The 27811-nt window shown below is 41.3% G+C and overlaps 2 protein-coding genes across 8 annotated transcripts; one reads left to right on the forward strand and one right to left on the reverse strand.

Moving 5' to 3' along the window:
* The first annotated feature begins 4404 nt into the window (after positions 1-4404).
* taf1 (TAF1 RNA polymerase II, TATA box binding protein (TBP)-associated factor) lies at positions 4405-20541 on the forward strand. 7 transcript variants are annotated; one of them, XM_067607788.1, is made up of 42 exons: positions 4405-4747; positions 6068-6182; positions 6363-6486; positions 6572-6688; positions 7056-7178; positions 7475-7716; positions 7821-8036; positions 8152-8394; positions 8476-8740; positions 8873-8980; positions 9087-9254; positions 9453-9580; positions 9844-9951; positions 10135-10308; positions 10402-10575; positions 10748-10852; positions 10957-11157; positions 11239-11380; positions 11548-11604; positions 11833-11963; positions 12062-12142; positions 12252-12401; positions 12512-12631; positions 12894-13069; positions 13162-13394; positions 13490-13697; positions 14240-14405; positions 14586-14797; positions 14958-15066; positions 15155-15253; positions 15359-15536; positions 15657-15724; positions 15818-15940; positions 16073-16165; positions 16296-16380; positions 16499-16566; positions 17034-17150; positions 17511-17618; positions 17840-17935; positions 18019-18241; positions 18436-18607; positions 19123-20541. In XM_067607788.1, exons 2-42 carry the CDS (start codon positions 6069-6071, stop codon positions 19340-19342), a joined length of 6045 nt encoding a protein of 2014 aa, XP_067463889.1. In that variant the 5' UTR covers positions 4405-4747; position 6068; the 3' UTR covers positions 19343-20541. The 7 variants fall into 7 exon arrangements, with proteins under 7 accessions (XP_067463889.1, XP_067463888.1, XP_067463892.1 ...); XM_067607787.1 differs by having other exon boundaries at positions 4406-4747; positions 14240-14411; XM_067607791.1 differs by lacking the exon at positions 17511-17618 and having other exon boundaries at positions 4406-4747; positions 14240-14411.
* LOC137195435 (SLAIN motif-containing protein-like) lies at positions 19906-27805 on the reverse strand. The gene is made up of 7 exons (XM_067607797.1): positions 24262-27805; positions 23954-24090; positions 23744-23872; positions 23525-23623; positions 23177-23434; positions 22308-22436; positions 19906-22083 (listed from the first exon to the last, which is right to left on the reverse strand). The coding sequence occupies exons 1-7, from the start codon at positions 24654-24656 to the stop codon at positions 21815-21817; spliced, it is 1416 nt and encodes a 471-aa protein (XP_067463898.1). The 5' UTR covers positions 24657-27805; the 3' UTR covers positions 19906-21814.
* Positions 27806-27811: the final 6 nt, after the last annotated feature.

Genomic DNA, 27811 nt, shown 5'->3' on the forward strand with positions numbered 1-27811 from the left:
TGTGATTGCATAATCAATGACACTATTTCCCAACACAGAGCAGTAGGTAAACCTGCTCAGGGAGTCTCCTCATGTCTTACCATTAACACTGTATAATCCTAGGGCTTTGTAAAATTTCTTTTCCACTCTTATTCACTATACTATCATAGCTATGCCTTTGTTTTGTGACAGGAGGTTGGTATAAAGGAGATACATCTAAATGATTATTGCCATCTGTATCAATAAAATCATTCTCCTTGCCAGTTCTGGCATTAAAGTCCTCACATAACAATACAGAGCCAAGTGACTGGAAATGAAGTATTTCTTTCTGGAGTTCATGAAGATATAATTCTGAATAATGTGGGGAGCTTTAAGGCAGTAAATAGATAGCACACAAATAAATATCTTCAGTGTTTTCGAGAAGTCATCTGCTGATCTTTAGCCAAATATGAGTTTTCCCTTTTTTTACTGGTGATATATATTTGTGATGTTCCAATTTATACCAAATAATTATTCCCCAGATTGTCTTCCATTTTTTATGTGGGAATATTTTAAGGAGGGTTCAGTATAGTTACTTGGGCAGTTTGAAGGGTTGTCATTGTGTCTCCATGTTAATTAGATTGATGTTGTTTATATAATCCATAAATTCAGGACTTGTAGTCTTCAATCCAAAAGTTGAAGAGGTCAATCCCTGAAAATTCCAACTACTAACTGAAAAAGATGCTGTTCTGTCATTTAAATATGTAGTGCTTCACAATGAAGTATTCAAGATACAACCAAACACATTTGACTTTAACTTATTAACTCTGTGACAAATGAATAGATAATGTCTCTTAACTGGTTTTGCTCTAGAGGAATCTTTGTTTTGGAAGCAACTGCAATGTAGGTGTCTCTCTGTGTGGGGAGTTCTTTGGGGGGGTGTATGACTGTAATGTGACTGTGGCTGTTTATGAGGATGATCTTCCTGTTGTTAATACTGTCGCTGTTTCTGCCACTGGTGATGACAGCTGTGATCGAGGGGGCTGCTGCTGCTGCTGGTGAAGGGCTCAGTGAGACTGATGAGGGTGGTGGTGAGGGTATAGCCGCTGATAGTGGGGATGCTGCTGCTTCTACTGGAGGTCTCTCTGGTGCTGCTGGGGAGGATTGGGATTTCGCTGGTGCTTCTGGAGAGAATGGTGGTCTCTGTGGTGCTCCTGGGGAGGATGGGTGTCTCTCTTGTGCTCATGGATATTGTGAGGGTACCTTTTGTGCTCATGGAGGGAGTGAGGGTACCTTTGATTATCCTGGAGAGAGTGGTGGTATCTCTGGTACCCCCGATAGAGGCGGGGGTACCTGTGGTGCTCCTGGGGAGGCTGTTGGTCTCTGTGTTGCTCCTGGGGAGGGTGAGGGTACCTGTGGTGCTCCTGGGGAGGGGGAGGGTACCTCTGGTGCTCCTGGGGAGGGTGAGAGTACCTCTGGTGCTTCTGGGGAGGGTGGGAGTACCTCTGGTGCTCCTGGGGATAACAGGGGTAATGGGGGGGTTGTGTGTGCATATTTTGAGTCTGTTGTCTGTTTCTGAGGGCTTTGGAGGGGGGGGTGGGCCTAGAGTCAGAGGGGTAGAGGATATTGAGGAGGTTGGGGGTCTAAGAGGGAGGGGAGGGATGACTTCAGGGGGAGTTGAGATGACATCTGAGTGACAGGGAGTAGGAGGGTTAGTAGGAGTGGAGTAGGAGGGGGTAGGGGTTATGGTTTGGTGATGATCCTCTTCCTGTAGTTCTTGCCTGGTTCTGCTTTGGTCGATGCTGGTGATTTCCTCCCTTATTGTCCGGAGCATCATCCTTAGGGATTGGTTAATCTCCTCCAGCTCTCATGACCTGTTGTAGTTTTCTGATTTGGTCCCGTTGCCGGAGGATCAGAGTGTGGGTCTTGTTTTCTGGTCAGTCATTGGAGGTTTTCTGATGCAGGCTGACAAGAGTTCTCTCTCTGAACTCCATGAATTCCCTCTCCAACACTGAAAGTCCTTCTGTGAGACTCTTTCTTGGAGAATCTAGGGGTGGTCTCAGGAGAAAGAGTAACTGAGGGGTTGTTGGATGTGGTGAAGCTCTCTGTCTTGTTTGTGTTGTCTGCCTCAAAGTGTGCTGAGCTTTCCCTCTCTTTCTTTTCAGCCTCTACTTTCATGCTCTAGAAATTATGTTGAAAACTATCCAGGCAGTTTTCAGATCCTTGGACCATGACTGTACCATTATGATAAACATTAATAGTCAACATTGGGCAGGATGTGTCTCCAGCTTCATAGACAGAGATTTGTCTTCATTTGCTATTTCAAGTCTTCTTTGTGTGCATGAAGGCTTCTGTGAAAGTTGTGTGCCATGCATTTGGTTTGTGTGTGAAGAACAGTAGATTTGTCTTTACTTTGCGGTTTTCTGTTATTGTAAAGTCTGCAATGAGTGTCTCAGGTGACTCCTTTAGGATGTTTAATTTGAAAGTCTTTTTTCCCAACAGTTTTGGTAACGTAGCAACCTCTCTCTCCTGTGTGAATGATGTCATGTCTCTCTCTCTCCAGTGTGAATGATGTCCTGTCTCTCTCTCTCTCTCCTGTGTGAATGATATCCTGTCTCTCTCTCTCCTGTGTGAATGATGTCCTGTCTCTCTCTCTCCTGTGTGAATGATGTCCTGTCTCTCTCTCTCTCTCCTGTGTGAATGATATCCTGTCTCTCTCTCTCCTGTGTGAATGATGTCCTGTCTCTCTCTCTCCAGTGTGAATGATGTCCTGTCTCTCTCTCTCTCCAGTGTGAATGATGTCCTGTCTCTCTCTCTCTCTCCAGTGTGAATGATGTCCTGTCTCTCTCTCTCTCTCCAGTGTGAATGATGTCCTGTCTCTCTCTCTCTCTCCAGTGTGAATGATGTCCTGTCTCTCTCTCTCTCTCCTGTGTGAATGATGTCCTGTCTCTCTCTCTCTCCTGTGTGAATGATGTCCTGTCTCTCTCTCTCTCCAGTGTGAATGATGTCCTGTCTCTCTCTCTCTCTCCAGTGTGAGTGATGTCCTGTCTCTCTCTCTCTCTCCTGTGTGAATGATGTCCTGTCTCTCTCTCTCTCCTGTGTGAATGATGTCCTGTCTGTCCCTCTCTTCTGTGTGTGTAGTTTCTTGTCTGTGTATGTGAGTCTCCCTTGTGTGCATGTGTAGTCTGTCCTCTTCTCAGGTTTCCATGGCAACAGAGGTCATTTGGCTCAGGTCCTATTCTGTTTTTGGCGGTACCTGGAAGTTGCTCAGCATCCTCTTGATCACAATTTTCATACATATTATAAATCTTTTGTAATTTTGTCATCCTCTTTTCCATACTCTATTTCTATATTTATATCTAATCTTATCTTGGTCTATTCTGTACACACATCTATTGCATGTCTGTCCGTCCTGGAAGAGGGATCCATCTTTTATTGCTCTTGCTGAGGTTTCTACCATTTTTTCCCTGTTAATTTGTATTAGGTCGTTTTTCCTAATTATGCAGGTTCTGTTATGTAAAACTGAAGTCAAAACTATCCTTAAAAGTCAAATGCAAAAAGTGTGGCAAAAATCCTGGGATATCAATGACACTGGAAGACATCTCTATAACATACAAAAACATGTTGATACTGGGCAGGAACTGAAGGGAAGAAGCAGTTATTTCCTGTCCAAATGATAGGGCACACAGGACTTAATGAAACACTTCATAAAATAGGTCAACACTCAACTGGATCATGCATGCATTATAATCAACCTGAATCTGTTCAACATGTGCTACTGTAGTGTAGGTGTCTATGAGGAGCAAAGAAGGAAAAACTGATGTCAGCATTAAAAGAAGACAAGCATAACATCACATTAGGGATTCTGCTTGGAGCAGCATCATGGCAAATATAGTCACCTAATTAAATATATTAAGGAAACAGGTTTAGTACAGAGAATTTAATCTTTTTGTTTTTGTTGTTGTTTTTCTTGTTGTCTGCCTATCTACTGTTCCACACTCCAGTCCAGTAGATGGCGATAATGATAATTTTTCTTTATTCGATTAATACACATGGTGTCACGATAGAGGATGTTGTATTTCTGTAAAGCACCCTGAGGCAAGTTTGTGACTTGTGATATTGGGTTATACAAATAAAATTGATTTGACTTGACTTGACTTGAAGTGAAATTGGCAGGAGTTTCCTTAAATGTACCTTTTTTGGGGGGAAAACAATGTAACATAATCTGATATTCCCCGAATAAAGCAAGGGCACTCTTTTATGCATACTTGATTACATATACTACTACTGCTGCTGCTACTACTACTACTACTACTACTACTACTACAACTAATAATAATAATAATAATAATAATAATAATAATAATAATAATAATAATAATAATAATAATCTGTTTGTTCAATATTTGATAGTTCACAACGTTACGCGGAGTACCTGAACGCCTCACTGTCCATCCGGGTCACTGATGTTAGCTTAGCTTAGCTTAGCTAACGATGCCGCCTGCAGTCTCACACACAAACAAATAAAAACAAAAGTTTAGGAAACCGGCTGTGTTAGACTGTATTACATGCATTTTCGTGTTTTTTCTTATGACCTCACAAACTGACACAGAGACACGGGGAAACGTGTTTGCATAGATTTTAGTCAACGTCTTCTAAGTTATTTTTATATAACTTAGCCAACATGAACTAGCTAATTGATTAGCTGTCTGTGCTAAACATTCAGCATTTATAGCAAGCTGGCTGAAACCCAAACGTACTAAATCTGAGGAGAGAAAGGTCACGAAAGGTACGTGCAAATTGCATTTATGAAATGTTAACGTTATATGTTATTTTGTTTTCATCATATAATGTTAGCTAAGTTAGCTATTTACGTTTCCATGCAGCACAGCTAACGTAGCTTAACGTTGTCAGGTCTGTCTGTAACAAAGCTTTAGGTCAAACTGGACAGTCAAGCTGTTTATTGTCACGGCATGATTTTTATAATTGTGGAAAATTATAAGAAAATTAATGAGCAACGTTACCGAAATCTCAGCTAATATTACAGTGTTAACGTTAGCTACCCATGCCTGCTCAATGTTCATACCAAAAGCAAAATCACAACCGGATAATGAAATATAAATACACTAACTGTAGTGCAGGAAAGGACAATAAAATCTTAACGTTTGGAGATACAGACATGTGCAATCCAATAACTGCACGTATAGGTGGTGGAGTGATATTTCGCTGGACAGTCCTGATTAAGATCGATTTATTTGAAAGTAATTAAAGGTAAACACAAGGCTGCAGAGATGCAGTTCTGACATACATACAAGCTTTTAGATCCTCCAGTCAGTGAGGATGCTGTAGTGGAGAACAGAAAACCTGACTGGAAACCACCAGCCTGAAAACAAGAGCATCCACCCGCTAAAGACGCAGACACACTGCACAGTTTGCACTAAAACGTGATCACAAATGTATAATTCTGTTAAATCTGCAATGTAAACGTGTCATGTAATACAGTTGAGGTACTGTGGTGTGTAGTATAGATGTGCAACGATTAGTCAATTATAGATTAGTTACCAACTATTAAATGGATTGTCAACTATTTTGATAATCGATCAATTGTTTTGAGTCATTTTTTAAAGAAAAAAATGTCCAAATTCTCTGGTACCAGCTTCTCAAATGTGAATATTTTCTGGTTTCTTTTGTCCTCTGTGACAGTTAGCTAAAATATCTTCAGGTTGTGGACAAAACAAGACATTTGAGGATGTCACCTTGGGCTTTGTGATCACTACAACTAAACAACTACTCTATTTACGGAAAAAATAACCAATAGATAAATCAATAATGAAAATAATCATTAGTTGCAGCCCTAGTGTAGTATTACAAGGACCTTACATGTGGTGATTATTATGGAAGCTAGATGATGCTTTCTGTGACATTTTCTTGCAATATAAATGGTAAAATGCAATTATTGCTCTTATAGGCTAAGTTTTCAAATTCATGCATCACTCATGCATGATCATTCATGGATCACTGTGATGTCTCTCATTAATGTTGTAATTAACTTCGAACAAGAAGATGAGCTGAATGCCTAAAGTGTAAATATTATCGCATATCCTTTCAGGATGTCGGACTCAGACAGTGACGAGGACCAAGATCGTCCTTTCTCTCTAACTGGCTTCCTCTTTGGAAATATAAATGAAGATGGGCAGCTGGAAGATGACAGCGTTCTGGACAATGTGAGTGTTTCTAACATTCTAGCCTTCAGCATCATGAGTAATTATCACCAGTGAAGGTTATATACAATTCTCTTCTGTGCAAAACTGTTCAAATTGTTCAGATTTGAATTGTTCTTGTTATGGATTCTTGCTGCTTATTGTGACTTTATGTTCTGTTTCTGCCTTTTTGTCTCACCCCAGGAGTCCAAAAAACATCTGGCTGGGTTGGGTACTCTGGGTCTGGGCTCACTTATTACAGAGATCACTGCCAATGAGGAAGGGGATCAAGAGGAGAACAGAGACTCTGGAAGTGTGGATGCAGAAGGTGAGGGTACATTTATAAAGGAGCATTGCATTAGTTCAGCCAGGAACAGGATGGAGTGACATTTTCAATATTTTACCTCATCCAGGTTGGGTGAAAAGCACTGAAGATGCAGTTGATTATTCTGACATCAGTGAGGTCGCTGAGGATGAGACAAAGAAGTATCGCCAGGCCATGGGGTCTTTGCAGCCCAGCAGGAAAACAGGTGATCATCTTACAGCTCCCTAGAGTCATATTCACAGTTTGATTGTTCTTACAGTCAAATAAAAACATCTATCTATCTATCTATCTATTTTTCTCTTTATTTGATATGTGTGAAACTGATCTTGTCTTAAAAGAGAAAGAAATAGAAATGTATTTGAACATATAAAGATTATCCTCTAAAATCTGTAAGTTTGTTGACTTAAGTATTTTAAATGATTTTGCACAATACTGTGTGTTTTCACCTTATTAAATTTTATTTTTATACCACAATTTAAGTCACCCTCACCAAGGATTCCAAAATGTTGCTGGACTTTCTGTTTACTGTTTATTTATTTTAATGTCATTTGTTTCAAATTCCTTAATCCTAGATGATGAGGATGACTATGATGCGGACTGTGAGGATATTGATTCTAAGCTTATGCCTCCTCCGCCACCACCGAGTCTTCCTACATCTGCAAAGAAAGAGGAACCCTCCTCTCAGAGCACAAACGGTAAGGACATGTTTACTCATAATTAGTCCCTGTGGAGAAATTATGTTTTGCTTGCCCTCCTCCACAGGGGTTTGAGCTGTTAACAAATCTGCAGCTCTGGAGTTTGTGAGGGAGTGAATTTGCTACTTCCATACAAACTATGTTACTGTCAGGTTTAGATTGCCTTCAAAGAACTGATGGCACACATGATCATAAAGTAATTTCAAGAGCAATTAGTGCTTGGTTCAAGTATTTTGGATCAGAAATATCTGATGATGAAGTTTTATCTCCCGGTCTGTCACTGTCTCTCCTCACAGCTAGCGAAGAGGGTGATGGCATCATCCTGCCCTCCATCATTGCACCATCCTCTACTGCTGATAAGGTGGACTTCAGCAGCTCCTCAGACTCAGAAACAGAGGCTGATCGTCCCTGCCAGGGCTCGGGGTCTGGAGGCCCCCCAGACAGTCTCAACCTCCCTCTTGCTGGCATCATGCAGAAAGATGCTGCCAAAGCACTGCCAGGTGTCACAGAGCTCTTCCCAGAGTTTAGACCTGGAAAGGTAATACATCTGTACTGATCTAAACTTTATCATTATGCACGCTAAAGGTTTATTTTCAAAATCAAAGAGTGCACTGACACTCACTGTCTCTGATGTCCTACCAGGTGCTTAGGTTCTTACGGCTCTTTGGTCCTGGAAAGAACATGCCATCAGTTTGGAGGAGTGCCCGTAGGAAGAAGAAGAGGAAGCACCGGGACCCTCAGCCCGGGACACCTCCTCCAGAAGGAGAGCCCACAGAGCAAGGCCAGGAGAAGAAGTCTGGATGGGATTACGAGTACGCACACCCTCCACCCCCAGAGCAATGTCTCTCTGATGATGAGGTAAATATTGCAGCTGTAGACTCTCATGATGTCAGCTGGTGTCAGAGTAGTCTGGCAATATGTCATCGTATCCAGCACCTTACGTAGGTTCTCAATACTTTTCTTTACCATCCAGATAACCATGATGGCTCCAATAGAATCAAAGTTTTCGCAAGCTTGTGGTGATGGTGACAAGGAGGCAGAGTCTCGACCCAAAGTGGCAGAATGGAGATACGGTCCTGCCCAGCTCTGGTACGACATGCTAGGCGTCTCTGAGGATGGAAGTAACTTCAACTACGGGTTCAAACTAAAAGAACTGGACCCGAGTGAACCTCAGCAGCAGGAACCGCCTAAAGAAATAACAGAGCCTGTACAAGAGGTATGCAGACATAGATATCTGTGGCCATACAGAGAAAGTATACTTATTGTGTTACTGATATTGTGTATAATGTATCTCTAGGTTCAGAGGTTGCACGATGATGCTGATGGTGATGGTGATAACGATGGTGACGATGATGATGATGATCATGAGGACCGAAACAAGGACAGACAGGCCCTTGAGAATGAGCTCTTCCTGATGGTCACTCAACTGCAGTGGGAGGATGACATTATTTGGAATGGGGAGGATGTAAAACACAAGGGCACCAAGACGCAGCGAGCCAGCCTGGCAGGATGGCTGCCGTCTAGCATGACACGCAACGCCAATGCTTATAATGCACAGCAGGGTAAGAGCCCAAGAAAAACTGTCCAAGAAAGTGAATCTTGCTCTGACAGGACACTATATCAGGGTTGTGTGAACTGATTATTGATGGTGAGGCAGCATATTATAATATTTCATGTGTGTTTTAATCTTACAGGACTGACAAGAAGTAATTCCCAGTTGGTGCCACCCGCACCTCCTCCTATGCCCAAAGCTTCTTCAATCTCAGGTTCCAAGAGGGAAAAAAACAGCCATGATAATCATGGTAAGTTAATTTTAGGTCATAATACAATTTTTAGTGAATCCAGAGCTTTTTTTTAATCTCAGGCTGACTTCTCAATATCTGTATTTTTGTTTTTATCCCTCTCCAGCCTCTCAGGAAGAAGACTCTCCCTGGTTCTCCATTTTCCCCATTGACAGTGAGGAGTTGGTGTATGGACGCTGGGAAGACAACATTATCTGGGATGACCAGGAGATGGATCACATGCTCATGCCACCTGTTCTTACACTGGATCCCAATGATGAAAATATCATTCTAGGTATATTCAAAAAATCTTATCCTGTTAGGCGACATGTTTACTTCTGTTTTGGTTTTTCTAAAATTAACATCTTTCAACATAATTTGATGTAAAAAAAAATCTTCACAATAGATGGGATTGCTTTGCCATGTTCAAACAAAATGCAACTCACTTACTTTTAATCTGCTCATTCTGAAACCTCCTAAACTTCTCTTGTAGAAATTCCTGATGAAAAGGAGGAGATGACGTCCCACTCCCCATCAAAAGAGAATAAGAAGGAATCAGCAATCAAAAAGAGCCGCATCCTGCTGGGGAAGACTGGGGTGATAAAAGATGAGCCACAGCAGGTACAGTACACATGTTTGATTATGAGAATGGCAGAAAAAGTCTGCGTCCTCAGTGGAGATTTGTGTCTGAAACAAATTTCATTTAATCAGAAAATGGTAAAATGCGGCTCTAATAAAGAAAATGAAGGCTGCATAGTGAAGGTGCTGATATGATTAAATGAAATCAACAATACTTGCACATGAGAATGGTATTTTAACAATACAATTAAAAGAGGTTAGAATGACTGTACTTTCAGTGGGAAATATGCTTTCTTTCAACTCAGAACATGTCCCAGCCGGAGGTGAAGGACCCCTGGAACCTCTCCAATGATGAGTTCTACTATCCCAAACAGCAGGGTCTGAGGGGCACGTTCGGTGGCAACATCATTCAGGTAAGCAGCGGCCCACAAAAATAAAGATAAAGCTGACAGGACATGATCAACATTGAAATGCTTTAAACTCTAAACTATAAATATTGTGACCGAATCCTGCCATCATAGAGAGTAGATACGGAGCCATGAAGTGAAATGTAGAATGTTGTATAATTTGACTGAATAAATGTTGTGTCTTTACAGCACTCCATCCCAGCACTGGAGCTGCGGCAGCCCTTCTTCCCCACTCACATGGGACCTATGAAGCTGCGCCAGTTCCATCGATCAACTCTGAAGAAGTACTCTTTTGGAGCGTTGGCTCAGCCGGGCCCCCACCCTGTCCAGCCACTGCTCAAACATATTAAGAAGAAGGCCAAGGTGGAGCCCTGCTCTAAATGAGCATTGTTACTCTGTTGCAATGTTGAGGTTATTTCTGTATTAACATTATTGGTGTTAAAATGTTTTGTATAGATGCGAGAGCAGGAGCGGCAGGCATCAGGAGGAGGAGACATGTTCTTCATGCGAACCCCGCAGGACTTGACAGGCAAAGACGGAGATCTGATCCTGGCAGAGTACAGTGAAGAATACGCCCCTCTCATCATGCAAGTTGGCATGGCCACTAAGATCAAAAACTACTACAAAAGGGTGGGTATAGTCCTTGTTTTCCACTCATGACTTTGCCTAGATGTTGTGTAAAATTAAAAACCTCAAATAGTAAAACGTTGTTCCAGGGAGTATTTATCCAAGAAATACAGACCTGAATACAAAATGTATGGCTGTTATAATCCCAATATGGTACTGTTAATGTATTCTTCAGAAACCTGGAAAGGATCCTGGAGCACCAGACTGTAAATATGGAGAGACTGTATACTGCCACACATCCCCTTTCCTGGGTTCTCTGCATCCTGGACAGCTGCTGCAGGTAAGCACAGTCAAAGATTCAATAATCAGATTAGGTGAATATATGAAGCATCACTAGTCTGTTATTGTCGCAAACTGTGAGATTGTATGTCTTTTTTCTTTTAGGCGTTTGAAAACAACCTTTTCCGCTCCCCAATCTACCTGCACAAGATGCCAGAGACAGATTTCTTGGTTCTGCGTACACGACACGGCTACTACATCAGAGAGATTGTGGACATTTTTGTGGTTGGTCAGGAGTGCCCTTTGTATGAGGTTCCAGGGCCCAACTCCAAACGAGCCAATACCCACATCAGAGACTTCCTTCAAGTATGTTTATTTGCCCGACGTCTCCCGGAAACTTGAAGCTGGTTGTTGCAAATGCTAAACTGTCACATCTGTGTTCTCTAGGTGTTCATTTACCGCTTGTTCTGGAAGAGCAAGGATCGCCCCCGCCGAATCCGCATGGAGGATATAAAAAAAGCTTTTCCATCACACTCAGAGAGCAGCATCAGGAAACGACTAAAACTCTGTGCTGACTTCAAACGCACAGGTAGACCTGACGTTTTAATAAACTCTGCACGCTGTATGTCCGCTGCTCAGTAATGATCATTTATTTGTTTAACCTAACCCGGTTATGTTGTATCAGGGCAGTGTTGAGGTTATAGAGAGATACTGTGCTGTGAGGCTCAGCAGTGTGTGTGTGCCTTGAATTGACAGACAGGAATCTGAGCAGGGAAAGAGCTTTTTACGCCTACTATGGATTTTACCCGAGAGGTAAGATGTAGTCTAAGGACAGTATAGCAAACAGAATGTTCAGTATTTATATCAGCAAGACTTGTTCTCTATAATGCTTTGACTAGAAGCCGAGCATACAGTACCTGACCCTATAATGGAAAGTCTGACAAGGACAAGATTTACTTTTGCTGTTATTCTGCATTCTGTGATCAAGAGTAAGATTGTCGGTAAGAGAAAATGTCTAACAGTGTTTTGTCCCCATGCCAGGGATGGACTCGAACTGGTGGGTTCTGAAGCCTGACTTCAGGTTGCCAACAGAAGAAGAGATCAGAGCAATGGTGTCTCCAGAGCAGTGTTGTGCTTACTACAGCATGCTGGTGGCAGAACAGAGACTCAAGGTAACAGCTTCTGCTTCTACAGAACTCGATTCAGATTGTGCACACAAGTGAGTATTATGTACACGGCGTTACTAGACATATTTGTTTTACCCCTTTAGGATGCCGGATATGGTGAGAAATCATTCTTTGCTCCAGAGGAGGAGAATGAAGAGGACTTTCAAATGAAGATTGATGATGAGGTATTGATCAAAGTGCTTCCTCATAATAGTTTTAGTGAGCTAAAATTTAAAAAAAATAAAGGAAACATTTCAGATTGACGCTATGCTGAACCTGTCTCAAACATCCTAGGTGCGGACAGCTCCCTGGAACACAACAAGAGCCTTCATCTCTGCCATGAAGGGGAAATGCCTGTTGGAGGTGACAGGTGTGGCTGATCCTACAGGCTGTGGAGAGGGTTTCTCTTACGTCAAAGTGCCCAACAAGCCCACTCAACAGAAGGTCTGACTGCCTGAGGCAGAAGTGCTGCCACCCCAGCAGTATTTTCTTTAGATGTTCTGCTTTGCGTAAGTATAGAGGGTTAAAACTTTGATCCTATGCGTTTCTGTTAGGATGACAAAGAGCCACAGCCTGCCAAGAAGACCGTGACAGGGACAGACGCTGACTTGAGGAGACTCTCGTTGAAGAATGCCAAGCAGCTGCTGCGCAAGTTTGGTGTTCCAGAGGAAGAAGTAAGACCTTGGTGATATGCAAGCACATGAAACGGATGTAAGACAGTCTAGTGGTTAAAGAGACTGCCCCCTAATTAGAAGAGCCAAGGTTTGGTCTCTTCAGTAACCATTGTGTCCATCAAAGCAGTGGATAACTTAAACAGCCCATTCTTCAGTCTTTATTCATTCTTAACATAACATATCACCACACTTTTAGTGAGGTTCTTTCCCACCTCATCGTAGAGGCTTGCTTGGAATGACTGTGTCTTTGTATGTGTGTTAGATCAAGAAGCTCTCACGTTGGGAGGTGATTGACGTGGTGAGAACCATGTCCACAGAGCAGGCACGTTCCGGAGAGGGACCCATGAGCAAGTTTGCCAGAGGCTCTCGTTTCTCTGTCGCTGAACACCAGGAGCGCTACAAGGAAGAATGCCAGAGGATCTTTGACCTGCAGAACAAGTAAGACTAATTTAGCATTATATACAGTATGTTAGTCAGGATTCTGTCTGTGCACACCTTGAGTGAATTTCCTTGTCGCACCCCCACCACAGGGTGTTGGAGTCGACAGAAGTGCTCTCCACAGACACAGACAGCAGCTCTGCAGAGGACAGTGACTTTGAGGAGATGGGAAAGAACATTGAGAACATGCTGCAGAACAAGAAGACCAGCTCCCAGCTGTCCCGAGAGAGGGAGGAGCAGGAAAGAAAGGAGCTGCAGAGGATGTTGATGGGCGAGGAGAGCGACCGCGACAACAAGGGACGCAAGGAGCGGCGCAAGGGCTTGTGTGAGTCTTTGTTTCTGATAGTCAGATAGCAGTGTACGGATGAAAAATGTTGTTTGCGTCTCTAACTGTAAGCTTTTCTTCCCATCACTCTGTAGCAAGCTCCTTGTCCACCAGCTCCCACAAGGATGACGACACATCTTCCGTCACCAGCCTTAACTCCTCAGCCACAGGACGGAGACTGAAGATTTATCGCACCTTCAGGGACGAGGATGGCAAGGAATATGTCCGCTGTGAGACAGTTCGCAAGGCCTCCGTCATCGACGCATACACCAGGATCAGAACTACCAAGGATGATGAATTTATGTGAGTATTTGTATTCGAACTGTGAACTTTCTCAACTTGCAGTAGGTATTTGACACTAATCTGACTGTTTATAACCACAGTGCCATGTCAGGCTAAGATCATAGTTCCAAAAATAATTGTCTACAAACCAAGTCTGCTCTTTATTTAGCAGAGCAATGTCTAATTAATAAAAGAAAGAAACGATAATATTCACATCTTGGCTGCAACTGTAAATAAAATCTCTATAATGAGTATGCAAATTAGTTTAGACATGGCTGCACATAATCTTAATTTGAGTACATACATTTATCACCTCGTAGTGTTTCTTTATATGTATGAAATATGCTAAATGTTTTGCTTGTTAATAGTGAAGCATCTAATAGTTAACCAGCAGGTCAGCCTAATGCTGCTGTATTCTCCATACTGGAGATGAATGGAGCTCATTAAGGAGAGAACCAGAGAGTTTACAACACATTCACATGAACTGCCACTTAATTAGCCACAGGCCACAAATCAACAAGCAAATGTTTAACAGCCTGTCCTGTGTATTTTTGTGTTTGCAGACGAAAGTTTGCCCTCTTCGATGAGCAGCACAGAGAAGAGATGAGGAAGGAGCGCCGGCGTATTCAGGAGCAGCTGAGGAGGCTGAAGCGAAACCAGGAGAAGGACAAGATCAAGGGACCTCCAGAGAAGAAGGCCAAGAAGGTCAAAGAGAGACCAGACCTCAAGGTAAAAGTAAGCTTGCTGATTCAGTACTATACTCCTCTCTTTCACCTTTTCCTCTTAAGTTTTTAGGTAATATTATGTTGATATAATATGAACTTGTAGTAGTATTCTTTCAACATTAATATCATATTTTCACAGGCAGATTATTTGTCGTGTTCCTTAATGTTTTCCTCTCGTCCCTAGCTAAAGTGCGGCGCATGTGGAGCCATTGGGCACATGAGGACCAACAAGTTCTGCCCGCTGTACTATCAGACCAACGCCCCTCCTTCTAACCCGGTTGCCATGACAGAAGAGCAGGAGGAGGAGCTGGAAAAGACCGTCATCCACAACGATAACGAGGAACTGATCAAGGTGGAGGGCACAAAGATCGTGCTGGGCAAACAGCTCATTGAAAGGTAGTTGATTATCCTTGTTCCTCTTACCACTGAAGAGATTTTTATCAATAATTCTCGGATCTGTGCGCATGTGCGACATTCTTCCAGAAATAAATTAGTAGGCCAAATTTGTATAATCACTCCCCCATTCAGTTTGTAATGACATTCGTATCTCCCACAGTGCCGATGAGGTGCGCAGGAAGTCTTTAGTGCTCAAGTTCCCCAAGCAACAGCTCCCACCAAAGAAGAAGAGACGCGTAGGCAGCGCTGTACACTGCGACTACCTCAATGTAAGCAATGATGCTTTACAGCTCGTTTTAATGCCTTTGGAACTGAGAGGTCCTGTAGCTGATCTTTTGTTTTTGTTTAAATTCACAGAAACCACACAAGGCCATCCACCGCAGACGCACCGACCCCATGGTGACCTTGTCTTCTGTGCTAGAGAGCATTATCAATGACATGCGGGATCACCCCAATGTAAGATATGTCATCCGCATCAACAACATCATTTCATTGCTCCCAAACATCTCCTCTACTGCTCTACAGACTCATACTCTTACTACCTTTGCCTCTTCCACGTAGACATACCCGTTCCACACACCGGTCAATGCCAAGGTTGTGAAGGACTACTATAAGATCATCACTCGGCCCATGGACCTGCAGACGCTGAGGGAGAATGTACGCAAACGAATGTACCCATCAAGGGAGGAGTTCCGTGAAGCAGTGGAGCTAATCGTCAAGAACAGCGCCACCTACAACGGTAAAGCTATGAAAACATTTTTTAACAACAACACGTCTTACTCTGGGACCAGTTAGACTTGTAGTTTAAACCAACGTCAGTGTGTTCAGATGGCTCTCTGTTCTGTTTTTGTTCTACCAGGAGCAAAACATCCAATAACACAGGTAGCACAGTCCATGCTGGACCTGTGTGATGCAAAACTTAAAGAGGTGAGTGTGAATGTAAATGTTTTATCTTATGTCACATCTTTCGGTTCTTTTATCATTTTCCACTTTAACCATGAAATGTGTGTGTGTGTGCAGAAGGAGGACAGACTGGTGAGGCTAGAGAAGGCCATCAACCCCCTGCTGGATGATGATGATCAGGTGGCCTTCTCCTTCATCCTGGACAACATTGTAACCCAGAAAATGATGGTTGTCCATGATGTAAGTCATCGCTTCTCAGCTTTTCCTTACCACAGTCATTGTTTTATCTGTGTAGGTGAGATAAAACAGATAGCATTCAGCAAAAGTAATGATCTGTAACTCAACTTTCCTCAATCCCTCCCTCCACCGTAGTCCTGGCCGTTCCACCATCCTGTCAACAAAAAGTTTGTGCCCGATTACTATAAGGTGATCATAAACCCCATGGATCTGGAGACACTCCGCAAGGTGAGGGTCATGCTAAGATGTCACATTTGAAACACATGAGCTCATTTGATGTTTTTAACATCAGCAATACAAAGACATTTAACAGAAACCTCTAAATGTCTTTCTTTGTGTGTATTTCATGCTTCAACAGAACATCTCCAAGCACAAATACCAGAACCGAGATGCTTTCCTCTCAGATGTCGGTCTCATCCACACCAACAGTATCAAGTACAATGGTAAATGTCAGTGACCTCAGCAGTCAGTGTCTCTTTAAAACTGTGTTACTAACTTAGAGCTCTATCATTTAGAAAACTGTTGTATATAGCATTGTTACTCTTTGTGTCTCTCTCAAAGGCCCAGACAGTCCTTACACCAAGACAGCGCTGGACATTGTCAACGTGTGCAAGCAGACTTTGGCAGAGGTTTGTTGAGTTTGGGCAATAGTTTGCTCATTGCATGTCAGTAGGAAGGGTCATGAGTGTTTATGTAGTAAATTATTGGGCTTAACCATAATATCAGAAACTCCTGGTGAGACTAAATAAAGCAACCGTATGATTTATCGATATCGTTTAACACACTTGACAAGTATTTTTTCAAGTATTTTGCTTTGTTAAATCGGCCCTTTTATGATGGGTGGGGGGTTTGTTAAATGTATCCTTGGAATAAGTAGCAGTCTAGACGATATTATCACTTCAACGGATGAGTTGATGTGAAACGTTATTTTAAAAAGCCAAACCCAACATTTACAAGTACAACTCATGATTTGATTTAGAATATGACAACAGGCTTCTGGAAGAGGTTTAACGCTTTAGAGTCAAATTGGGAAATTAATTAGAACAGGGAAAACATTAATCAGTTTTGTAAAAATTGCCTGTTTCTGTGCCTCCAGTATGATGAGCACTTGACCCAGCTGGAGAAGGACATCTCTACAGCTAAAGAGGCCGCTCTGGATGCAGCAGACTTGGAGAGTCTGGACCCAATGACCCCTGGGCCATACACACCACAGGTAGGAGAGCAGACCGGCCCACGGTTTTATTTACAAGCGTTGCAAACGCTGAACCTCACTGACAATAGACTTTAAGCCTCCAACTGTTTGTAACAGGCCAAACCAGGTATTCTAAACTTTTCTACGTGCAGTAGTCTCCTCCCCGCACCTCGTAGTTTTCCTCCTCCCCTTGTTATTTCTTCACTCGTTCTCTGCACTAACTCTCCTTTCTAGACTTTTCATGTTTCATTTCTACAATCTACTGTAGTTTCTTCACTTTAGTGTCTCCTTTCTCCCAACCTGTGTTCTTCTCCTTCGCTCCTGTCGTCTTGTCCCGTCTCTCCGTTTGTGTTCACCGCTCTGTGTGGTGGCGTTGGCCAGCCTGCTGATCTGTTTGACAGCGGGGCTTCAGGAAGTCTGCCCAGAGAGACCAGCAGCCTTTTCTCTGAGGGACCTCTAGTGGTTGCTCCAGAGAAGAGAGGGGGGCAGGTATGGAGAGAGACAGAAATAAGGCTCGCAACCACATGCCACCTCTCCTCAAACTATCCTCAGAGCATGCAGCTTGTTTAGATTACAGTGGATTACATGCTTTTGTTGTTCCTACTCATGTAAAAGTTATTTCTCATACTAGAACATTAGCGATAACTAGTTATTTTGCTTCCTGCCTCCAATTGTTCTCAGACTTGACCTTTTATCATCCCGCCCCTCAGGGTCGCCACAGCAGAAGACCCGGGGAAGAGGAGTCAGATGTGGACATTGAAGGCTTTGAGGAGGACGATGATGGCAAACCCAAGACTCCTGCTCCTGTAAGAAAGACAGATATATTGAAAAATTATTTAGTTAGTTTAGTGATTCATCTGCGACTCATTCGTCCGTGCTGTCTCTCCAGGCTGAGGACGCAGAGGGAGATCTGGAGGACGAAGATGACGAAGAGGAGATGTTGCTGCCACCGCGCAGACGCATGCATGACCAGGAGGAAGAGGAGGAGGAGGAAGAAGAAGAGGATGGACGATCTAACCGCCCAGCGCAAGCCAGCGTCCTGTATCAGGATCTACTCATGTCTGACGGAGAGGACGATGCCAGTGAAGAAGAGGGGGACAATCCTTTCTCCTGTAAGTCCACCTGCTGTGCTGCAGCCGAAATGCAGTCTTAAGCCGCAGATCATGGTCACTGGCATAGAATAGATGAATGTAAACAAAAAAATCTTGACATGTCAGCACTTGAATGTCTGATAAACAAACATTAATTATTAAACAGTCAGTGAATATATGACATTTTGTTGTGATGCATTGTGTGTCTCCTCCAGCCATTCATCTGTCAGAGAGCGGCAGTGACTCTGACAGAGAGGTGGACGTGCGACCTCCGCCTCCACGGAGAGCCCAAGACACGGCCCGCATGGGCATGGAGCAGGAGGAGAGCATGATGTCATACGAAGGGGACGTGCCTGATGAACCTCACATGGAGGACAGCAATGTCAGGTAAAGATTATAGTGTTGAGAAAACTCGTTTTACAATCTACAGAGTGAATCAGTTTACTTTTAATTTTGTCTCTCATTCGTACCTATTGCTTCTTCTCCATAGTAATGGTGACCGAGGCTCATGGGTATTGTAGTAGTATTAGCTGTCCGCCGTGCCAAAATCAAGGACAAAATGTAATTTCTCAGATATGAAGTTGACATAATTAAATCTGTTGGATCGTAGCATTGAGGAGATTGTTTAAAGAAAATTTTGAAATAGGAATACAGAATGTGGAAATACACTTCTGGGACCAGCAGCCTCTTACACTTTACAACTTAATACTCTGGGACGTAGATAATTTAAGCCTCTGAAATGCCAAAAGAATTTTAAAATGATTAATTGGAGTAGATCTTTGTTCACGATTACATTTGTGGATGGTTCATTTCTGTTGTTTTCACAGGCATTGCTATACTTAAATCACATGGCTCGTATTGATGTGGTTCCTTAACACTTGCGTCCCTTTCTCCTGTCTCAGTTACGGCAGCTACGAGGAGATGGGGAGCCGGAGTCAGATGCAGCCCATGGGCATGGGCAACGGAGAGGACTACGGCATCAGCGAGGAGGAGGAAGATGAGGAAGATGAAGCACGGAGGAGAGGCCCAGCCGTGCTCTCTCAGGTCCAGCTCAGTGAAGACGATGAGAGCGAAGAGTTCAGATCTATCGGCGGAGACAGCGACATGGACTCTGACAACTAGTGTTTTACGCAGCATCAAGACAACAGTTTGTCATCTCAGTTTTATAATGGAGAAATTTGAGATTTCTCAGGTGAATATATTGTACATTGGTTTTGTAAATGATGGTTAATGTTTATAGCTGTACTGTTAGGTAAGCTGTACCTCTACAGTACAACGCAGCACATTGTAAATTTCAGTTTGCCTTTTATGTGTTGAATGAGTATTATGTGCCATGATGTATCTTGACATGCAATTGTGTTCAGTTCTTTTATACTGTTTTAACTAATTCATATCTTGCGCTCACAAATAGTTCAGCAACGCTGTTTCTAGACCAAATGTCTGCTTCAAAAACAGAATAAACATACAAAAGAATGACAAACAGCTCTCTCTCCAGAAACATACTGAATATCAGATCATTTGTGTCGTTACATTTTAATGAAAAGACACACACCACTAGAGACAAGCTCAGTTTATTTACACATAAAAGCAAAGTGTAACAGATGCTTTTTGTGCAGGAGAGGTAACGAACCAAAAGACTAACAGCATCTCAACAAAAGAAAGAACTTTTCATCAGAGGAAAAGCACAGATGTAATTATTGATGCCATTAAAGCTGTAGCTATATACCAGAGCCCTGTCATTGTGCATGCTGGCTACAGCTACAATGATTATTTTGGCTTTTTGTTTATCTGTTTTTGGGATTAATTCTGTAGGAAATATCAGAAAATACGTATTGCATTTTATATGACCAACAGTCAGATAAAATCCAAGCATATTCAATTATAAGGATATTAAACAGAAAAGTAGTTAATCCTCACATTTGAGAACTTGAAACCAGTGGATGTTTGGCATTTGTGCTCAAGAAATGACTGAATTGATCCATTATTACAACATTGTGTTGATGAGTTGTAATGCTGCCTTACTGGGACGAACGGAGTCGTCATTAACGTTCTTTACACCTGAGCTTTTCTAATGTGTGAGAGCTCAAACTGCTTGTGTTCTGGTTACACTGACAACTTTGCTGCTTTCTTACAAAAAAGTAACTTGTTTTTATAAAGTTAAGGTATAATCAATATAAAGAATAACAGTTTTGTAGATATTTATTTTCTACTGTTTTCCTCAGTTCTAAGCAGTGATATATTTTATGGAGAAGATCATGTTGAATGAGTTCAGTCTGATTTATACTTTCTGGATACAGACTATTAAAAGTCTCTCTTCCATGTATTGTGTTTCAGAAAGACTGACATTTGAAAGGTAACAAGCCAACTTCAACTTCTGTTTTGTCCCAGATCATCTGAACTAGTATAAGCCACCCACTATAACATTTGTACAATGATTCATTCCTTAAACATTCATGCCATTCAGGTACAAAAAGCAGACAAAATATCAAAGAGAGCCGAACAGAAACTAATTTGTGATGGATTGCTACGAATAAAAGAAAGTTTGGAAGCCACAGCAGTGTAAACACAGCATTAGACCTCAGTTGACATATAGGAACACAATAAGAGAAATGTCATTTCCCCGAGAGAAGTTGCAACATCACCTAGACCTGTGCAGCATTTAAGCATCTGAAAGCTTTTCTATTTTTTAGATGTTTAAATGTTGCGTCTCAGTAGGTGATTAAAGGATCATCATATGTCAAGTGCTCAAATTGAGAAACTGGAATATTCAGCTAACAATTGAAATTCATGGGTTAGGTTGAATTAAGTCATGTCGTCATCAGAAAAAAACAATGTAGCCACCATCAAAGCAGAACACATTTCCAAAACAACCGCACCACAACCACACCTTTTTCTTGCGAACAAGCTTGCTTCCTATTGTATAGAGGTCACTTGTTTGGTTATAATACATGATGGCAAACTGCACACTTCCTGTTGTGACAAACCTGTAAAAAAACAGCCCAATCTGCAATCAGCCACACAAAAGTGAAGATCAACTGCTGCTTGAGCTTATGCACATGCAATGCAGCATGCAGCAAAACCACAGATAGTACATCAGACAGGGCATCATTCTTTACTTTCATTATTTCAAGGGTGTCTCTCTCACACGAGTCGATTTTATCAGCAAGCAAGCAAACGTCTCCAGACATTTCTACAATCTTTTATCTTAAACATTCTTTTTTTTTTATCAGCCACATCCTCACTGTACAGACAACACAACATTGTGAGATTTCTCTGAAAAGGATGTCTTGAAAATATAAAATCCAGCCCTCCAGGATGCTTCTGTCAGGTCTTGTTTACAACATTGCACGGCTGCACATTCTGGTGTCTTTACCTACAGACTGTTTTAAAGGACGATGACTCAAATCCTGCTTCATGGAAATGTCACACAGACACAATGCATACTGTATCCTCACCCAGAGCAACATGCTTTTATCATTTATCACAATCTAAAGCTATTTATATGATTATGAAGGCAACCCAACAAGTAAATTATATAAGATATGAATTTCTTGACGTTTTAATTAATTACCAGGAATTTACTAGTGACATCTTTCATCTTTGGGTGAATGGCATATCTCTGCCCCAAGCTACAGTGGTAGCTTGGGGCAAAAGGTGTGTGGCAAAAACACGTCCATGAGAAGACAGATGTCCCCTGTGAGGGATCCTGCTGGGGCTGAGAGACTGAGACCTCTGCAGTTTCTTTATGGCCGTCAACCGGACTGAGGAGTCTCTCACTGAGTGCAATGAGACATTGGAGCTCATAGATGCTGCAGAAGGTGATGACGACCAGCAACTCATCCCCATTCTGGCAGAGGACTCACCTGGGACACAATGAGAGTTTTTCATTGCTATAAGAGTATTATATGTGTTTTAGTGGAAGGAATACACAGATAGCAATTTCAGCTGCTTGGACAAACATGACATAAAAGGTTAAAAAAACAAAACTATTTGATGCATTTAAGGATAGAGAGACGTATATATCTGCATTCTGTTGTGTTTTGTTTGTATTTACTTTTTTTAACAATGTGAGGAAACAGATCCAAACCTGGTGGAGAGTAGGTGATTTGATCATCGGGGTGGCAGTCATCGGTGTCTAAACTTCGGCTGTTTCTAACAGCCTGGAGGGAGCGGAGGCTGGTCCGCAGAGGTGACCTGGTCCTGCCTGGTGGTGATGCTGCAAAACACATCAGGGTCATATACAGTTCACACACAGAAATTCAACCTTGTAAGTATTGTTTGTGCACTGTTAAAGGAGATTTATCTTAAAGATCCTTTCCAGGCACTTATAATTCATAATTTGTGTCTGATGTAGATTTTCTGCATCAAAATTCAAGAAAAATTCCTTATTAAACTAAAACTAAATCCAAAATCTATGAATATCTAAATATTGTATATTTAACTGCTGGACATGAGATGTCTCCTACTTCACTGGAAAGTCCATTGTAAAGTATTATATTATAATCAATAGTGACAATGTGACATGTATATGTATAACATATTGCAATAGTTTGTAGAAATATTCATTCACTGAGCATTTTTTAATTTATATCCCGGCCTTGAAAATAATTCAGCATCTCTTATCTATTTTTAAGTCCTGGAGGAGAACAGAAAGTACCCTCTTCTTAAAAAGGAGACAGGGTATTAAATATCTCTATGAAAATGTTCAATTTGATTTAAACACCATTTGAAACCAGGAGCATTTTGTATGTATGTTGGTATTCTGATTGAGACCTCATCCGCCACACACACTAAATCTCACTGAGATTCTTCAATCACACAAGAATATATATAAAATATACCAACTCAATGTGGCATATCATAATACAGGGGGATGTGAATGAAAATAAAATATAAGATGTCAATAGATGTCAGACCAAACACACAGATCACGTAGAAGAACTGTGCTCTGTGTACCTTGATTCTGAGCAAGTTTCAGCAGCTTGAACTGAGTGACTTGCTGGTGAAGTCTGGCCAGTTTTGGACTTTGGCAGCTCTGCTTAGCTGATGGTGCTGGTGACTGGCAAGGGGACGACAGGCGAGGCTGCCAACAAGAGGAAAATGAGCTCTCGGTTGTATTTCCTGGAGTGAAGTCATCGACATCAACCTTTTTTTTCACTTGTGACTCAGGGTTTCTGGGTGAGGCAGGCGTGGAAACATAATCCTGTCGTAAACCTGAAATATATAGACCAAAGTTATCTCTATTTAGAAGCTACTGAGCATGCAAAGCACACTAGATCATCAAAAAAAACTAACTATACTCACTGGCTTCCTGTATACGGGCCATAATGTGGACATCTGTGATGTCCTGCAGTCTGTAGCTTGTGGTTATGAAGTCATTGGAGATGCTCAGCTCATTGTTATCTGTGCAGATTAATAAATACAACAGATGCTGCTAAAATATGATATTAAAGACAGTTCTTTGGATGAAGTTAAAGGATGACAATGTAAAAAAGGCTCCTATTGTACTTATTATTATATTACCTAAACTGTCAGAGTTGTTGTGTGTGTTGACAGATGTTTTGCCCATAGAAGAGCCTCCAGACGCGTTGCCAGTTTGATCGAAAACTGCAGGACATCTGTAGAAGCGACGGCTGCTGGAGGTGCTTGATCCTGACAGTAGAGAGAGCAGACAGGAGGGATCAGTCACAAAATGTTTGCAGGACAACAAGTGAGTCTATGCTGCTTGCTTACTTTGATCCAGCCTGTTCATTAGCAGATGACGCGCTGCCTCCATCTGAGGACTGGGGTTATCCAGGACATGTCGACACCATCTGAGAGCAGACTCGGATCTCTCCGCAAACTCCTGCTTCTTTGGAGGCTCATATAACCTGTGAGGAATAAGACAACACATTCATTTCTTTCATTAAGAGCATGTCCAACTCCTGCTCTACCTGTTCAGAAAAGTTTAATGCTCACCTGATCTGCATCCACATCAACATGTCTTACAAAGTGTATGATGACTTGGACAATAGATTAAACTTAGTCTCAATGGCACCTACCAGCTTTCTTCATCCTCCACATTGTCTTCTAAGTCAAGGAGCTCCACAGAGTCCAAAACAGACTGCATCTCTTGCATCTCACCGTCCCAGAGGTCTTTTTGATAGTTGTACAACGTCCCATCCATAGAACAGCAAGGCGACGGTGAATTCGACCTAGACTTCAAATGATCTAGTCTTATTCTAGCATCCATGGCGAATGAGCGGCCGTTGCAACTCTTGACTCTAGTTGGTTCAGTGTCAGTCCAGATGAGGGCTGAGTTGCCCTCCGACCTCACAGAGCTGCTTAACAACTCACCGTGAAAAAGATGATGGTTTGCACTTGTACCAAACTCCACTGGTGGCTGATTGCAAAAATAGTGGCCCCAATCGCTCCTCACTTGGTCTTGGAGTTCCATTTTTGCAATGAAATCCTCAACTCCTTTCACTTCTTCAAGCTCTCATCCATCTATTCCATCCTCCTTCATCAGGAGGATGTCAGCCATTGCCAAACCAGAGTCATACAAAACTGTGATTCTTTAAAATTTTAAAATTGCAATCATTTTGCTCTGCACATGCAGCACACAGTGTGGCTTCACCAACCAAACAATCTATTGACCCAGATTGGTTGAGTAGGGTTGTTAAGTATAGACACTCAACAGATTGGATGGATTTAGAGAGCCATCATGAGCTTATGTGGATTAAAGAGTTTGTGTGTTGCTGCTAACAGAGAAAAAGAGCCAATCAACATCACACCATCAAGGCTAATGCAACAGTTGCTGTGCAGGCGTGTCACAGTATTAGCTGTTACAAATATTAGTTTGCTTTCTGGCTTGAGTCATTTTTATCTATGGAGCTGTTTGGTTGTCTACATTTGAACTTGTTACATTCAAGTACCAACGAAGAATTTTACTGAAGTGTTTGTTTGTGGACGAGAGGCGTTGTGTCATCTCATGTCAGTTAACACTTCAGATTGTGTTAATGTTGGGTGTCACTGCTGGTTTTCTTTGTTTCTCATACTAAATGTCATTCTGACTTACTCATTGCATGTGAGGAAGTGTTGTCAGAACAGCTTCTCTCTCTCACGCACATTACACACACACACACATACACACACAGATTAACGCAAGATTTACGGTTTCCTTCACAGCCATCTGAAACCTAAGTGTCTCTTTCTCTTTCACTAGATGCTACTTTTTTAAGATGAATGTGTTACAAAAGTGTGAAAAACATTTAATACTTAGTTATAGCAGTTAGACACCAAACTGACGGACCCAATTAACTGATGGTGAAGCTTTTGAAGAGCTGCATTCATTTTACTGTGTAATATTTTTGTAAGTGGCTGGGCTTTGAACAGCCTGGGATTAAAACAATACCAGTAATTTCACAAAATCTGACAAAAAACAAGAAGCAAGGAGGTGCACTGTACAGCGTTTACTGGGAAGCAGCTGAAGAACTGTATTTATTAAGTATTTCCTCTTTCACACAGATGTTAATCTATTTGTTTTAGATCGACAATGCCAATATAGTCATTTATTTAATTTATATAATGATTTGCACAAAATACATGCATAGACAGATGAAAATTAGTAAATATTTTAAAACAGGAAAATCATAAAACAGTGAGTATGTATGGAAGACAAGCATTGCCACACTGAAGTGGTGTGGACAGAGTATGGCTATGCCCAAAACCATTCCCTCGTTCACTCATTCACTTCTCACTATGTAATAAACACTCAGTAGTTTCTCACTCAGCAGTGAGCAGCAAATAGAGATCTTGGACATTCACTAATTATCATCATTTTGCTTCATTAGATGGTATTTTTCATATCTATAAAACGCGGCACCCCAGGATTTTTTTTGTTTCAAATAAGGTGCGAGAGGTGTCTCTGAATGTTATCCAGTTAATTCAGTGACTGTAAAATATAGGTTAAATGTTGACCCTCTTCTGTCACCACACAGATGAAACGATAACTCATCTTTTTTGGGACTGTAGTCAGACTTTTTGATATGACCTCAATCTTTTTTTAAACAGGAAATCAGATATTCCAGTAAAATTTAAAATCCACTTAATTTTATTTGGTATTTTTGTTGATGAAATGTCAAGAAGATGTTATTAATCTTATTTCTTTATTAGAGAAATTCCATATACACGCTGGAAAATTTGCAAAACAGACCCCCCAACTTATTGTCTTCATTTCCTACTTAAAATCATACTGCACGAACTCTAAAGCTGTGAAACCTCTGAGCTGTATGTAATGAATTTGATTTGTAATTTATCTTATTTTGTTTATTATTTATTTTACTTTTTATTTCTTTATTGATGTATTATAATCTGTGCACCACCTTGAGCATATATTGCCTTGTTACTGTTGTCCAATCAGTAAACCTGTAAGTAAAATAAAATGCAGCACATATGCACTGTGGGATGGTATACATACCATGGACACTACTTAAATTGTTGCAATTTCTTGTGACTAAAGTAAATAAATTTACACACTCAGAAATTTGACACTCATATAAAATGGTGAATGGCACTATATAGTAAACAGAGAGTGATTTTGGACAGAGCAGCACCACTAGTTGGCAAAGCAGGTAAAATTATTTGCCTGTGTGCAATTACTCATAACTCTTTAATGAACAACAGCCAGGTGCAATAACTCCCTGGAGTCTTGTTTGTCAAGAAAAAGTTCCAGCACAAAATTCCCACTAAAAACACACATTTTATGTTTCCTTGTACATTTCTCATTTTAATTTATTAAACAAATGAGAAACAGTGTGTTAATAAGTGAGCTTTAGAAGCGTTGGTAGGTATATTTTTCAACTTTCTAGCTTTATGCTAAGCTAAGCTAAGCTAGGCTAGGCTAAGCTAAGGTAAGCTAAGGGGTGGCTAGCCTGGCTCTGGCTCAATGGTATCAATCTTCTCATCTAACTCTAGCATTTTCCCAAAGCCATATATCCCAACATATCCCAAAAGAAATAGCAGAGATAGCAGTTTCAGATACAGTATAATCATTTTTGTATTTTTTTTTTTTTTGTAATAATCACAATTGTATTTTTAAAGCAAAAGTATATAAAAACAGCCGAGATTGTGCAGGAGAGGTAAGAAACCTCAAAGGGTTTATAGTAAAAACCTCCCCTCTAGGATTCACAATTTATCCTAACACTATGGATATTTGTTTCCTTAACATAATGAGGTAAAACAGGAGAAGAAAACAAGTTAGTAGTAATAGTAATAAATAAAACAAACGTTAACACACAAACACACAACACATAAACACACATACTGAGCACATTAACTATGGCACGGGTGTTTTTTCATATTAAATACTGACAGGTTTTGATAGAACAGATAATATATGACTCAGGGTCCACTAAATTTTTTTTTTTTCCTGGAGTTCTCAAGTTCTTTGAAAAAGTACTATTTCAAACTATCATTATAAGTAGCCTAATTATATACTGCCATACCTGTTCATTGACTTCAAAATACTATCATGGTATACAACTTTAATCACATATAGTACCAGTTATACTGAGTTATGTCTGTTGGTGGCTGTGGCCCAGGCCTCGTGCA

This window comes from Thunnus thynnus, chromosome 13 (genome assembly GCF_963924715.1).
Source record: "Thunnus thynnus chromosome 13, fThuThy2.1, whole genome shotgun sequence".
Lineage (NCBI taxonomy): Eukaryota > Metazoa > Chordata > Actinopteri > Scombriformes > Scombridae > Thunnus > Thunnus thynnus.

Excerpts from the sequence above, each read along its gene's own strand:
- taf1 (XM_067607787.1), top strand. The coding sequence starts at position 6,069 with ATGTCGGACTCAGACAGTGACGAGGACCAAGATCGTCCTTTCTCTCTA. Across the intron at positions 8,395-8,475 it reads TAACAGAGCCTGTACAAGAG|GTTCAGAGGTTGCACGATGA; the intron begins GTATGCAGACAT and ends ATGTATCTCTAG. Across the intron at positions 18,242-18,435 it reads GGGGGACAATCCTTTCTCCT|CCATTCATCTGTCAGAGAGC; the intron begins GTAAGTCCACCT and ends TGTCTCCTCCAG.
- LOC137195435 (XM_067607797.1), bottom strand. The coding sequence starts at position 24,656 with ATGGAACTCCAAGACCAAGTGAGGAGCGATTGGGGCCACTATTTTTGC. Across the intron at positions 22,437-23,176 it reads GAAACTTGCTCAGAATCAAG|CATCACCACCAGGCAGGACC; the intron begins GTACACAGAGCA and ends TGTGTTTTGCAG. Across the intron at positions 22,084-22,307 it reads AATCACCTACTCTCCACCAG|GTGAGTCCTCTGCCAGAATG; the intron begins GTTTGGATCTGT and ends ATTGTGTCCCAG.